This window comes from Equus caballus, chromosome 1 (genome assembly GCF_041296265.1).
Source record: "Equus caballus isolate H_3958 breed thoroughbred chromosome 1, TB-T2T, whole genome shotgun sequence".
Taxonomy (NCBI): domain Eukaryota; kingdom Metazoa; phylum Chordata; class Mammalia; order Perissodactyla; family Equidae; genus Equus; species Equus caballus.
This window is the reverse complement of record NC_091684.1, coordinates 164,329,651-164,342,779: the sequence shown is the minus strand read 5'-3', so window position 1 is coordinate 164,342,779 and position 13,129 is coordinate 164,329,651. Positions and strand designations below refer to the sequence as shown.

Here is a 13,129-nt window from a genome sequence, read left to right as displayed (position 1 = left end):
CCAAAGAAGAGCCACTGATCATAGCCTGAGCTAGTGATTGGCCTTGAGACTTGTCCATTCATTGCAACTTGAAAACTGGCTCTCCAGTGACTTGTGGAGAAACTGTTCCCCAACTTTGTGCAGATAACTAATTGGAAGTTGAGTATCTCTCAGGAGCTCAAATAATTTTTACAGAAAGAATTGGTAGTTATACCATAATTCTTGAACCTAAGATTTATCGTAACTGAGAAACTGCTTGCCCACAGTTTAATTTAACCCTCTATTTGTTATAACTTATTAGTTTGACACACTGTATACCATTTAAACAGCTAAACCCACACTACTCATGATGGTTGCACATATACCTGGGAAAGACTTTTCAGAATATTGGCCAATATTTTAATAATTCTACCTAAAACCTCATTAAATTGAGATCAACAAGTAACACCAAACATGGAGATAGATAACCTGTTTTGATATAATACAAAGCTCATTAGTCCTGACTTCCCATAGATTCCAGAGTTAAATGCTGACAGTGTTCATAAAGTAAGAGAAAATTAAAGTGAAACAAATAAGGAATATTTCTTAGTAAGCATGCATGTCCTTAATATAAAGTTGCCTTCACTTTTTAATTAGAGTTCAAGGCAACAAAGCTGAAAATACGTATTATTAAAGTAACTTTTTCTTCCTTTAGATAAAAATCTAAGTTCTCAAAACTATCAATTTACAATATTGTTGCCGTAGTGAATGACTGGTACAAACTGGCTTATGTTCTTCGTCTCCTCCTAACTCTGCTTAATAAGAAAGCTACTGATCTTTTTTTTAATTAAAAAAATTGTAATATATCTGAAATCATGCTAGATCTATAGATTTCAAAGTTGTAGTCATTTGTCCACTGTGTGTATAATGTATAATGTCCATCCCCCAGACATATCATCTCATGGCAACAGCCTCTCATTTTTAATTCTCTCAATATTATAACCTTTTTATCTTGTGTCCTTCTGATTGGGTCTCTGGACGCACTTCCCAGAAGGGCAATTGTTTTATGATAAACGAGATCATATTAGACCCCAGTATATAAGCCACCATATTTCAAGTACTGCCCATCTACCTCTAGCCTGCTCTCATTCTCCTTCTGCTCGCTCTCCCTCAAGCTCTGTTCTTTTCTTCGCCACCAAACATCTTCAGAGTCATCTGCACTTAGGGGCTCTACTCCCCACGTCTCTGCAGTCTATCGACTGTAACTGCCATGTAGCACCTCCTTGTCAGACCAGTAGTGACACCTGTCCTTCTCTTGTCTGGCCGCTCTCCTCTCTTTGACACTGTTAATCCCAGCCCTTGACTTTGCGATCCCACTCCTTCTACCCCATTGACGCCTCTCAGGCTGCGCAAACTTCCTTGCCGGTTCCCCTCCCTCAGCTGCCCCTGAGAGTCTCTGCCCCAAGTTTCCATCCTCAGTCCCCTCTCTCTTGACTCCCCAACCCAATCTCGTCCACACGCCTGTCTTCAATGTCATTCCAAATCTGTATCTCCTTACCCTTTAACCCCTTTAAAATCTGTAATCATTTGAATATAACTTAAAAAGTTATTCAGTCTTTTGTTATTTGAATATTCTCTCATTGTATCCAGAATTATCTTAAAATTATAATGAATATACTTAACTCCCAAAGATCTGTTGGGTTAGTAATATTAAAACGTTTGATATATTCTCATCATAGCAGTATTGTGATCATACACATTTATACGTTTTATTAATTCTGAAACCATCAGATTTTAATTGTACTATTGATATAGTCACTCTGTCACTTAAGGACTGATTTTTGTTTGGAAAATGTTACAGGTCCTTTTGTTTTAATTTCAGTCCCAATGTATAGCTATAGGCATCATAGCAAAACACTGAAATCAGGTAACATGTATAGTGTATTTAATATCTCTCTAAATAAATTAGGAGAGTGTGATTATATTCATACTTTTTGATAGAAATTTTGCAACTTGCAAGTGTAAAATTGCACTAAGACCAATATGCTTTTACTTACCTGAAAAGATAAAATGTTGCCCCACATTTAAAGAGAAATATAATAATAATTATATTTAAAAAAATAAATGAGTAGTTTGAACTCAGGCATGATTTTTTAAAAATTTTTAAAACTCTAATTAGTATATCCTGACAGATAAAAATTAATGTTACCTTTGGAGGTTTTAGGATACCTGACAAAAATCCCATTTTGTAGAATTTAAAGGTTTCTGTGTGGTTACAAAGTGAGAAATAGTTTGTCAGAGGTGATGGCATCAAAATGTAAAATATCTTAATGTTTCAAAACAAAATTATTACTTAAATGTATTTTAATAATGCTTAGCAATTGCATCAAATTTGTAGCATTTAAATACTCTCTGAATAAGAATATTGAATCGTTTGATCTCCCTACATGAGATAAGATGCAAAATACAAGGACTTACTTTTTATTCGAACTCAACTGGAAGAGTAATAAATGGAAGAGAGGTTGTAGGGTAAAATGGTTCAACAGAACTTTCCAGGGTTCCTCTGTCACCCTGGATGAGAAGTCAGCAGACCCCAATCCTAACTTCAGTGTCTTGCCCAGTAGTCTCTGGGGACTCACTTGGTGTCCCTAAATACTTCATCCTCCTAAATAACATACCAGCATTTTCTAGAAAGTATAGAACACCGTACAAATGTAAATTGGTGCTATTTTCTCGTAGCTCAAATGAAAGTGCCTTTACAGCTTAGTTGTTTGGTCCTTGAATCCAGATCTCTCCTCCTTTCAGCCTTATCTAGTTTAGCAAAATAATCTGCTTTTCCCCTTGTTTCCCAAAATATTAGGAAAGCAGAGGCTGCAGAAGTCCAGCATCCTCTAGACTCACTGTCTCTGGCACCTCAATTCCCTGGAGAATTACTGTCATTTGACTTGGGGTAATTTATGTGCAGTTCCCCAAAGAAACCCCCCAAACACAAGTTGAGGGGTTCCAAAATTGCAAACCGTTTTCTTGAGCTAATTATGTTCAATCCTTTCAATTAAATAAATATAGAAACATTTTAAGAAAATAAAGTTTAATCAAATTATGGTGAGCACTTTTAAAAAAAGAAAATAGGCATTGAGGAAATATATACCCTAAATCTTCTGTGACGTTTTTTGTTTTTCATGGTATGTATTTTTTTTAAAAAAGTTTTAAGTGGTGAGTCTAAACAAATGAAGGCACAAAATGAGACTTTTTACTGTTACAGTATTACAAATATTTTATATTTGCTGAAGGGATGACATTAACCCTAACAAATTAAGGGAGAGTCAGTAAGAGAAACAAGCCCCTTATTTTAACCATCTCTCAACTAAGACTAAGACCGACTATCACACTACGAGTTTAAAAGGCTTCCTCTTTTTGTTTTCTCTTTCTTCTCCCCAAAGCCCCCTGGTACATAGTTGTATATTCTAGTTGTGAGTGCCTCTGGTTGTGTAAAAGGCTTCCTCTTAAAGTTATGCCCCACACTTAATATCCTTCTTCCTCGCGAAAGTTATTATTTCTGTCTTCGTCTGAAACGTCTGATCTCATGCTGGAGAGCTGGAGAGCAGCCTCTGACCATCTTGAAGGCATTATAGTTAAGAGTCATCAAAACTTGACGCAGAGACTCTTAGTTCTACCAAAGACATCCAGTCTAGAACCAGTGCATAATCTTGGGTGAGATGAAAGAATTCTTCTTTCAAATGGTGACTGTCGTTTGTTTCTGTAAAACCATTGCTTGGTCCATAAATAAGCCTAAGGGGCATTATAAATGTGTCAGGGGCTCTGGGTGATTGATCTGTTGGATATATCATGGAAATAGACAAAAGCCACAAGGGTTGCTTCCCTCTGGAAATCGTGGTGGCAGATTGCCATATGTGTCCCCTGAGGAGCCTAGCTGATCTAATTGTGAGTGTAACAACTTTAGAGACTAGACTTTAGTCTCTTAAGATCATCAGTGTCTTTCCATGAAGTCTAAATAAAATTGCTCCTCGGCCTCAAGGACAGACTTTGGCAGGATATCAGGACTGTTGCCAGCAAGCTTTCCCAGCCCTAAGTTCTAAATACATCTCTCCCAGAGTTGCACCATTCAGAAGTATGGCTAAAAGTGGATTTGTGTTAACCTAAAAAGGTAAGGGAGGCGTGCCAGTGCTGTCACATTGCGTGCCACAAAGGTTGAAATGACAAATTTAAACTGAAAAGGAAAAGTCCCAGGCCCGTTTTCCTGTAAAAATATTCTAGCAAACTCCCTGAGAGAAAAAATAGAAAGTGTGAAAAGCAGTAACTTTAACTTCCCTCTGACTGTGCCATTCAACACGAGTGGCTCTCCTGCTTGGGGCTGTAGGAAAGCTCGTCAGATAAACAAAGGAAAATTATAAAGTAAAGCAAATAATAGCACTATTTTTCAAACTATTCAGTGTGCTGTTAGGTTCAAGATCTAGACCAGACCTAAGCGAAATAGCTGTGCAAGGATACTCTGCATAACTTTTCTACCTGTCATTCATTTGTTCATCAAATATTTATTCAGTATCTGCTATGTGCTATGCACCGCTAAATGTCAGGTAATGATACAGTGGAGAAGATACTTGTCTTCATGGAACATACTGTCCAGTGGAGGAGATAAACATTAAACAAATATAAATATGTAATTGTAACACCTTTTAAACTTGAAGTTTGGCAATAAGAGTCCAGTTCATTTTGCCATTTTGCTTATGAATCCTTTAAAATCATAAATCAACATTAATTCCATAGATCCAAATAGGTTTTATAATAGCATATATCTGGAGAGTCATAAATATCTCTTTAAAAATAAATAGCAAACCGGGGCTGGCCCCGTGGCCGAGTGGTTGGGTTCGCGCGCTCCGCTGCAGGCGGCCCAGTGTTTCGTTGGTTCGAGTCCTGGGCGCGGACATGGCACTGCTCATCGGGCCACACTGGGGCAGCGTCCCGCGTGCCACAACTGGAGGGACCCACAGCAAAGAATATACAGCTATGTGCCGGGGGGCTTTGGGGAGAAAGGGGAAAAAATAAAATCTTTAAAAAAAAAATAATAATAATAATAATAATAATAATTTAAAAATAAATAAATAAATAGCAAACCTAGTTATTATTTACACAAGGCATTGGACCTAGTATTAGGAATTTTCATTATTTAATATCTAGTGTCGAATGAGAGTTTGGACTCAACCAGTTGCCATAACTAGTTGGTCATATTTTTCTTCCCTTTTCCTTCAACAAGTGTTTCCTTAAATAGCGATAATGGATCTATGTTTGCAATGGCCCTTTTTATAATGGAGTGGGGTGGGGTTTCTCTGTCTTCAGCATTAAATTTTACTGGTCTGACAAGGACTTCAGCTACGTGAACAACTGCACAAAAAGTGAGGTCTTTTGCAAGCAAGAGGCACTTACAGATTACTTCAAATATCATCTTGCATTGGCCTTAGCATGGCCTGTTAGTTCAAGCCCTAAAAATAAACACCTATTAATCAGCTAATGGCAACATGGGCGGACCAGCTCTCTGACTGCGGGGACCTCAGTCTAACCTCATTCAATAGCTTGTCTTATGTCACCCAGGATGAGGCGGGCTGCAGCCAGGAATGCCTCTAAAAGAAGACAGTCAGTCACAAGCTTAACTAAATGTTTAAAGTAACCTCCGTAACTCCTCTCCACACTGACAGATTGCTTTCAACTCCATGCAATCAAACCACAGCAGCAGCCCCACTGGCCTTCGTGGGGCCACCTTAGAGCCACAGAGTTTGTAAAGTAAAACTACAGGTTCGGGGTAGCTCTCCCTTGTCTTGCTTTTAATCAAAAAACAACCAGAAGGGAACTCACTCCTGGAAGTCCTTATCTTCATAAAATTTCACTAATGACTCCTGTTAAGTTAAATAAGGTTGCTGTGTAACTCACTAAGGAAACTGTCAGCCGGTCACCGTGTGCCCGTGGACTTCTCAAAGAATACAAGCTGGAGGAACCCCGTGGAGCTGCGCTGTGACTGTTTATATACATGTACTCTGTCCCACCTACTCCGGAAAGTTGAGCCCTCAGTATATTTTCAGAGTTTTTTGAATGGCAATCTTTTTTCTGGATGGAGTGGAAATGGGGGCGGGGGGGGCGGTTAGATTTGTTTTAATGTATACTTTTCTTTAATGTGTTTACCCCCAAATAAGTGAGCTGTAGTAGATACTTTGGCCCTGCACAAAGTAAATATTTAGCTCACAGATTCCACACAGAAACAAACCCCGGGGTGTTTGGGTTTCAAGAAAGATGATAGCCCCGGGGCGAAGGGCAGGCGTGCGCTCCGCCTGGGATTGGCAGGATGGGCTCCACTTGTGCACCACCCCAGCCCTCAGAGCGCCATAGTCTGCTAAACTGGGAGTGCCCTCCGCCCTCAGCAGCCTCTCTGCCCCCTGCTTTTCCAGCTGTATCTTCTGCCGTGCCCACAGTCTTCCTTTACTCTGACCTTTTCTGCACTGCCCCAAAAGTCCCCATGCTTTTTCTCACCACTCTGTCTGGGTGTGCCTCTCCCTCCACCCGAAGCATCTTCTCTCTCTTACCCAGCAGTGAACCTGACTTCAGACTCACTTTGAAGGTCACCTCAGTCTGCTCAGGGCCTTTCCTGACCTCCTCTGGGCTCCCGCAGGGCCTTCTGCGCAGTTCTCTTCCAGTGTTTGTCTCCTCCTGTACACTGCCTCTTCACCTGGTGTCTCTTTTACTGCTAAGAGCTGCTGGAAGACAGGGACTGTGTTCGCGGTGTCCCTGCATCCCCAGAGCATGGCATCCTTTTCGGGAAGGCAGAAGGTGGTGTTCTCCCTGTTCTGCAGTTAGGAAAAAAAGGAGAGGGAGCTTTGCAGGTAGATAAGAGCCCACCTTTAGAGGAAGGCGGTGGGGCTGGGTTCGTACAGGTGCTGTCATTTGCTCCTGTGTGATCTTAACAAGTCACTTGACCTCTGAGAGCCTCAGTTTCCTCATGTTTCAAGTCAAAGGAATGCATTTTTTTGAGAGTCAGATATATTACTGTACAATTGGTGAAAGTATTTTAGGAACACTGAAGCATTCTGCCATCATCAGCTGAAGAATAGAACCAGAGTTTACTAAAGCGTGTCCTGTCCTTTGAATCCAGCCCTGCCGTTTTCCACACTCACACGTGATCCTTCAGCTATTACTTAAAAACAAATTTCTCTGTCCTGAGTCTCATATTTCTTTTCTGCAGTTGTCTGATAAAGCATCTTCATTAACCACAAGAAAACGAAGGGTGAGGCCAGCTTTAGAAATGGGTGCTGGCTGCTGGGCTTCCTAAAGACCCATCGTGTGTATGACCCTCCATCTGCCTTAAAGGCCAGCCTCAATGTCCCAGAAGTTTCCTCTGTTCTTTTTCTTGGGGCAATCTCAAACAGCAACCATCTTTTGTCTCCTAAGTCAGAAATTTCCTTTGTCTTCTTTCCAGAGTCTTTAAATATTAGTTAAAAATGCTCAAGGTTGTTCCTTTTATGTTCTCTCTCTTTTCTTAAATATTAAAACCATTTATTACAAAGATGAACTATTACACTTGGTGAGACTTTTCCAGATGCTCTTGGTCTAACGGGAAATGTGTTTAGGATGGTACCATGAAATCCCAAGACCTGCCCTGAAATTTGTGTGTGCAGCTCTTCTTTGTCGTGTGACCTGAGGGCTAAATGTGGGAACAGGCACAGTCGTGTTGTGTCATTAAGAACCAGAGCCTACATTTAAAGAAAATTTAAATCTTTGACATCACCAGGCACTTCCTTCAAGTCTCATTGAAGGAGAGTTTCTCCTGGCCCCATGAAGCTGATCAGCTTTCCTTTTTAAAGGCAAGAATGATTGTGGGAAATGACTTTCCTGATTTCTGGCAGAAAGAAGCATCTAATCTAGTTATAAAAGTAGGAAATGTTTTTGGGTTTTTTTTTTCCCCTTGAGGAAGATTCTCCCTGAGCTAACATCTGTTGCCCATCTTCCTCTTTTTGTAAATGAGCTGCTGCCACAGCATGGCCACTGACAGGCGAGTTTGTGTAGGTCTGCACCCGGGAACCGAACACAGGGCCGCCAAAACGGAGCGTGCTGAACTTCACCACTAGGCCCCTGGGGCTGGCCCTGTAGGAAATGTTTTGACTCTGGTTTACTCACACTTCCTACCCCTCAGTTCTTCATCTTAAGTTTTCTCCATGGTTAAGTTGGTGAAGTACTTCCCAGTACTGCCTTAATTAGTACTTGACTGACCCAGTCGTCTTCTTCCCAGTGGATTTATTTCCAGACCTAGAGCTACCCACTGATGTGTTGGGGATAGGGGAGGAAGGCTGGGGAAGGTTTCTTTATTCCATTCCACTCTTGGGCAGAACTTTAAAGTGGGGCAACAATGCATATAAACAAATTAAAGTGTTATGAAGCTTATTTATTCTCAAATCCACCTGGAACTCCAGGATACAAGTGCTATTATACCTGCTTTGTAGGTGGAGAACTAAGACACAGAAAGTTAACAATGGAAGGTGCCTTAAAGGTGATGTCTTCCCACCTCCACATTTTATAGAGGAGGAAGGACTCGTCCAGCATGAAAGAGGGCTTAAGTAAAGCATTTCTATTGAAACTAGACATGCAGGAGCCTTGCTTGAGATTGGGATGGGGAGGGGTTTGGGAGTGATGTTTTAAGGGTATGAAAAAGTGTGTGGGGAAATCCAAAGAATGTGATGCAGTATAGCGTAGCTGTTCAGAGAGGGATCTCTGCATGTGAAGGATGTGGATTCACATCTCAGCCACATTTGAGCTTTTTCTTCTTGCGTGAGTAAGTTACTTCACCTCTCCACATCTTAATCTCATTTGTTTTTTGTTTTTGTTTTTTTTTTTGCTGAGGAAGATTAGTCCTGAGCTAACATCTGTGCCAGTCTTCCTCGATGTTATATGGGGATCGCCACCACAGTGTGGCTAATGAGTGGTGTAGGTCCACGCCTAGGATCCAAACCCGCAAACCTGGGCCACAAAAGCAGAATGCACCAAACTTAACCACTACACCACAGGGCTGGCCCCTCAGTCTTCTCATTTGTAAGATGGAACTAGTGAATTCAGTGCAGGTATAAAGTGAAATAATGTATATGAAGTGTTTAGCACAGTGCTGCGCACATGGTAAGCATTCAGTGTGTTAATTCTATTCATCGTCTTCATTATGATCAGCTTAGCACAACTTTATAATAGTTTTCTGAAGATTAAAATACAGGTACTAATATTAGCTACTCATAGGACTTTTGTTTTAAGTAAGATAATCATGTAAAGAGCTTAGAAGAGTAGCTGACACATAATGATTGTTCACTAAATGCTAGCTGCTGTTATGGTTATGGTTATTATTATAAGTATGATTTTGTGGTATTATTTTAGTATTCTTTGAAGCTAGGTGATTAGAGTCTGAAATGGCTTAACTGCAGGAGCATTACACTTACTAGAATGCCTTACTCTAGTTGTGTTTAGTATGGGATCAAACAGAAGAATTGGAAAGCCCAGAATGGAAGAGCAACTCAAAATCTGAAGAATGACAGATAAGATATTTTCTGCCATGCGGATCTGCACCACAACCTAAACCTAGCCCAGGATGACCTGCCAGCCTTGTCTAGCATTAAGGGCTGTTTCCAAGGGACCACCAGTTGCGCTCCCCTCCCATACATCTGTCTGCTCGTGCCTCTCCGGCCCTGTCTGTCCACCTCACTGCCCTTTTTGTGACTATCCTCTGGAGTGGGCCCAGTGTTGTGGCTTTTCACTCCTGCAACAGTTTCGCCATCATTTGAAAACTTTGCTGGCTCAGAGCTTTGTTGTACAGATCCAGCATTAACCAAGTAACACCTTTAAAAATAAAATCAGGTGGGATCTTTGTGGGCTTAAATTTCAGGTTTTGTAACCATACAGTTGACCTTCAAAGTTCAGCTTAACAATAAAGTGAGAATATTTGTATTCTTCGTTCCTGAGCTCAATTTTCTGTTTCTGTTTTGCTCTTTTGTTGTGCATGCCTCTTTAGGGGAAAAGGCAAGTTATAAATAAATTAAAAGCCTCACACCAACATATAGAAGCCATGAGACTCTGATTTTCTTAAAGGAGCACTGTTGTAAATGGCATCAAGATCATTTTGTAGAGTTTATTTGTTACTGAAAGGTAAAGCACTGAGGAAGACAGGCTCCTGCCAAACCTGGGAATGGTCCAGGCACGGTGCGGATGGCATTTGTGGTTTAATGAGTGCAAATCCATGTGTCATAGGCAAATACAGTTCACTTTAATAGTTTGATATCTCTTCACTCATCTTAAACACCTTAAGCTATTTGGCAAGGGAGGAAGAAATCAAGCAGATGAACCTGCTGAGATATGGCCAGGAGCAGTATTACTTCATTTTGATTGATGTTTTTACAACCTTATCTTCTAGATAAAAGCTACTGTAAACAAAAGCCTACCTCAACTGATTGTATTTAAAGGAAGCAAGAGCCACCTGTGTGCTCCCAAGTGCTTCGTTTTTCACAGCCGCCACCTCAACCTCCAGTAGTGTCCCTTCCAGGGACTAGTGCTCCTGTTTCCCACCAGGCTTTAAGCCACAGAGTCATCTTCCCCATGACAGCCTGGAAAGCACAGATTCCTAATAGCAAATCGTCTGGGCCTAGCTCTTCAGACTGTGCGACTTGGGCCTATCTTTAAGGCTCGTTTTCTCACCTTTCAAAATGACTTTCCTTCCCTATCTGGTGAGGAGTTATTAGCAACGGATTTTTATCCAGATGTGTGATCGTGCTCCTAGCTTCTCCTGAGGCAGGACTCTGTAGGGTATTCATTCATGCATTCATACATCCGCTCAGCCAAGATTTATTGGCTGACTCCTGTGTGCCTCTGAGATATAAGCTGCTCTCATGGAGCTTACATTCTAGAAGTGTTTGTTTGATAGCTGCAAGGCCAGATTATCTATATTTTCTTTTTTTTCTAAAAACCATATTTTTTTATTGTTTTCCCTCACCTGACCATTTTTTCCAACAACCTAGACGTTTCTAACTTCTAATTTTTCTTTTTTTTTGAGGAAGATTAGCCCTGAGCTAACATGTGCTGCCAATCCTCCTCTTTTTGCTGAGGAAGACTGGCCCTGAGCTAACAACCGTGCCCATCTTCCTCTACTTTATATGTGGGATGCCTGCCACAGCATGGCTTGACAAACAGTGCACAGGTTCGCATCCGGAATCCAAACCAGCGAACCCTGAGCCGCCGAAGCGGACTTAACCGCTGCACCATCAGGCCAGCCCCTCTAACTTCTAAAATTCTTCTCTCCTTTCCAGCATTTGCCTTCATGGATCTGTAAAACTGAGAGTGTTTCTTTTGAGGACTGTGTGGGTTAGCCAAAGAGATTTTCCTTATCATGAAATATTTATTGTAAGAGAAAATTTTAACTACCCATTTAGAGCAAGTTGAGATCTGACATACCTGAAGCATTGTGTCACATTTGGTTAATGATAGATTTATAGGGTAAACATGTATCAGCCTTAATCCTTTAGTTATTTGACTTTGCCAAGGATGAAATTTCTGATGATTTTTTATTTTAAGCAGACTTTTATATATCCAGAACCCATAAATCTCTTTGTGCCTTGAGATAAATGTCTGACTGAACTCTGGGTTACCCTGTGATCTTTTGAGAACTCAGCCAAGGAAAAGAGACCCCATTCCCCCTCTACCTAATAATAGAAGACTACATGAAAAAATCTATTTGGGGTAAGCAATATTATATAAGAAAACCTTTTCTATTCCGTAACACATTTCTGATTTCTAGTATTCAGAAAGTTGGAAATGAAAAGTTCAGAAATAACCTCAAAATTTATCAGAGCGAGTGTCTGGTAGACTAACCGGTGAATACGAAAATGGGCGATCATCCCGTCAGCCCAGGCTTTGCCACCACGATGATCACTATCCATTATGGTTGTCATATCAATTATAAATTCTCTGGCATCAAGCACTAAATCAGCTGAAATGATGGGTTTGCCTTTGGCAAGTTTCCCTGGGGAAATAACTGAGAAAACGTGTAATAATTCACACGACCAGTTTTGTAAACTACCCCAACTTTTGGAAGAGAGCTGGGGTATAAATTCCGGGTAGATAGATATGATTTGCACCCAAGGTCCCCCTGAAGTGTTCTCTCACTCTTAGTACTTAAATGTTTTCAATGTAAACATGACCTTGGCACTTTGTGACTTTTAGGGTTTTGGTTTCTTTCACTGCACTTAGTATTTCTCTCTCCTTTCCATTTGAATATGTGTACTGCCCACTCCATACATCCTCATTTAAAACAGAAAGTCAGGCTATCATACTTGAGCTCATCCTCCAGTTTCACAAGGATATCATCTCATTATGCTTCTGATCCCATCGTCCCTTTCCATCTCTCGGGACCCCTAATGCCACTCTTCAGTCTCCCCATCAACAAATGAATGTATAATGAAGAAAATTAAAAAGGCCATTATATGAATAAATGTAACTTAGCTGAGAACTCACCTTTCCTAGGAAGACTTCTAGAATACCATATCATTACTCTAATTGTTCTACTGTGGACCTCTTGGCATTTTTTATATTCAATTGATAACTTCTATTTTACACTTAAAATATGAATTAAAATTTGAGTTGTAAGCAAGTTAAGGGTGGGGGGGGCCTTTCTTTTGTGACTTGTGCTCTACACAGGATGGATATGCAGGCTTGTATATAGATTCTTAATAACGTGGCAGGGCTGACCCACTGCCAGGAGTAAGCGTTTTTCCAGGAAAACAGATATTAAAGACAACAGATTAAAGACGAAATAGCTCTGCCTTTGTTTTCTGTTCCAGCTATCTCACTTTTTCTCTTCTGAGAAGATATTTATAATAGGCTGGAAAGACTGTAAGTATAGCATCTAAGTATATTCAACATGGGACAAAGCGAGGTGGAAATTAAGCACTTTTCCAGGCAATTTAATGTAGACATGAAAATGCCGAGTTATGTAAACACCAAGGAGAATTTCAGGTGGTTGTGGTTGTGTATTTATATACATTTTAAGTTTTCTTCAAAATAATGTATTTTCTGTTTATTTTCTACATGGCGTAAAGGCCTGAAGTGAATCAGTATTTATAATATATTTTTTCTTTTTTCTTTT

The 13,129-nt window shown here is 40.3% G+C and overlaps 1 protein-coding gene across 6 annotated transcripts in view; it reads left to right on the top strand.

The window, feature by feature from the left end:
* The window catches only part of CDIN1 (CDAN1 interacting nuclease 1), a 208,342-nt gene that overhangs the window by 185,811 nt on the left and 9,402 nt on the right, over positions 1–13,129 (top strand). The window contains exon 11 of one of the 6 annotated variants that reach the window (XM_014734065.3): positions 9,456–9,942. The exons of the other annotated variants lie outside the window; for them this stretch is intronic. Coding sequence (XP_014589551.1) covers positions 9,456–9,465 — 10 coding nt within the window. The 3' untranslated portion in view covers positions 9,466–9,942. Of the gene's footprint in view, positions 1–9,455; positions 9,943–13,129 lie in introns of those variants that run through there. 6 annotated transcript variants of the gene reach the window in all.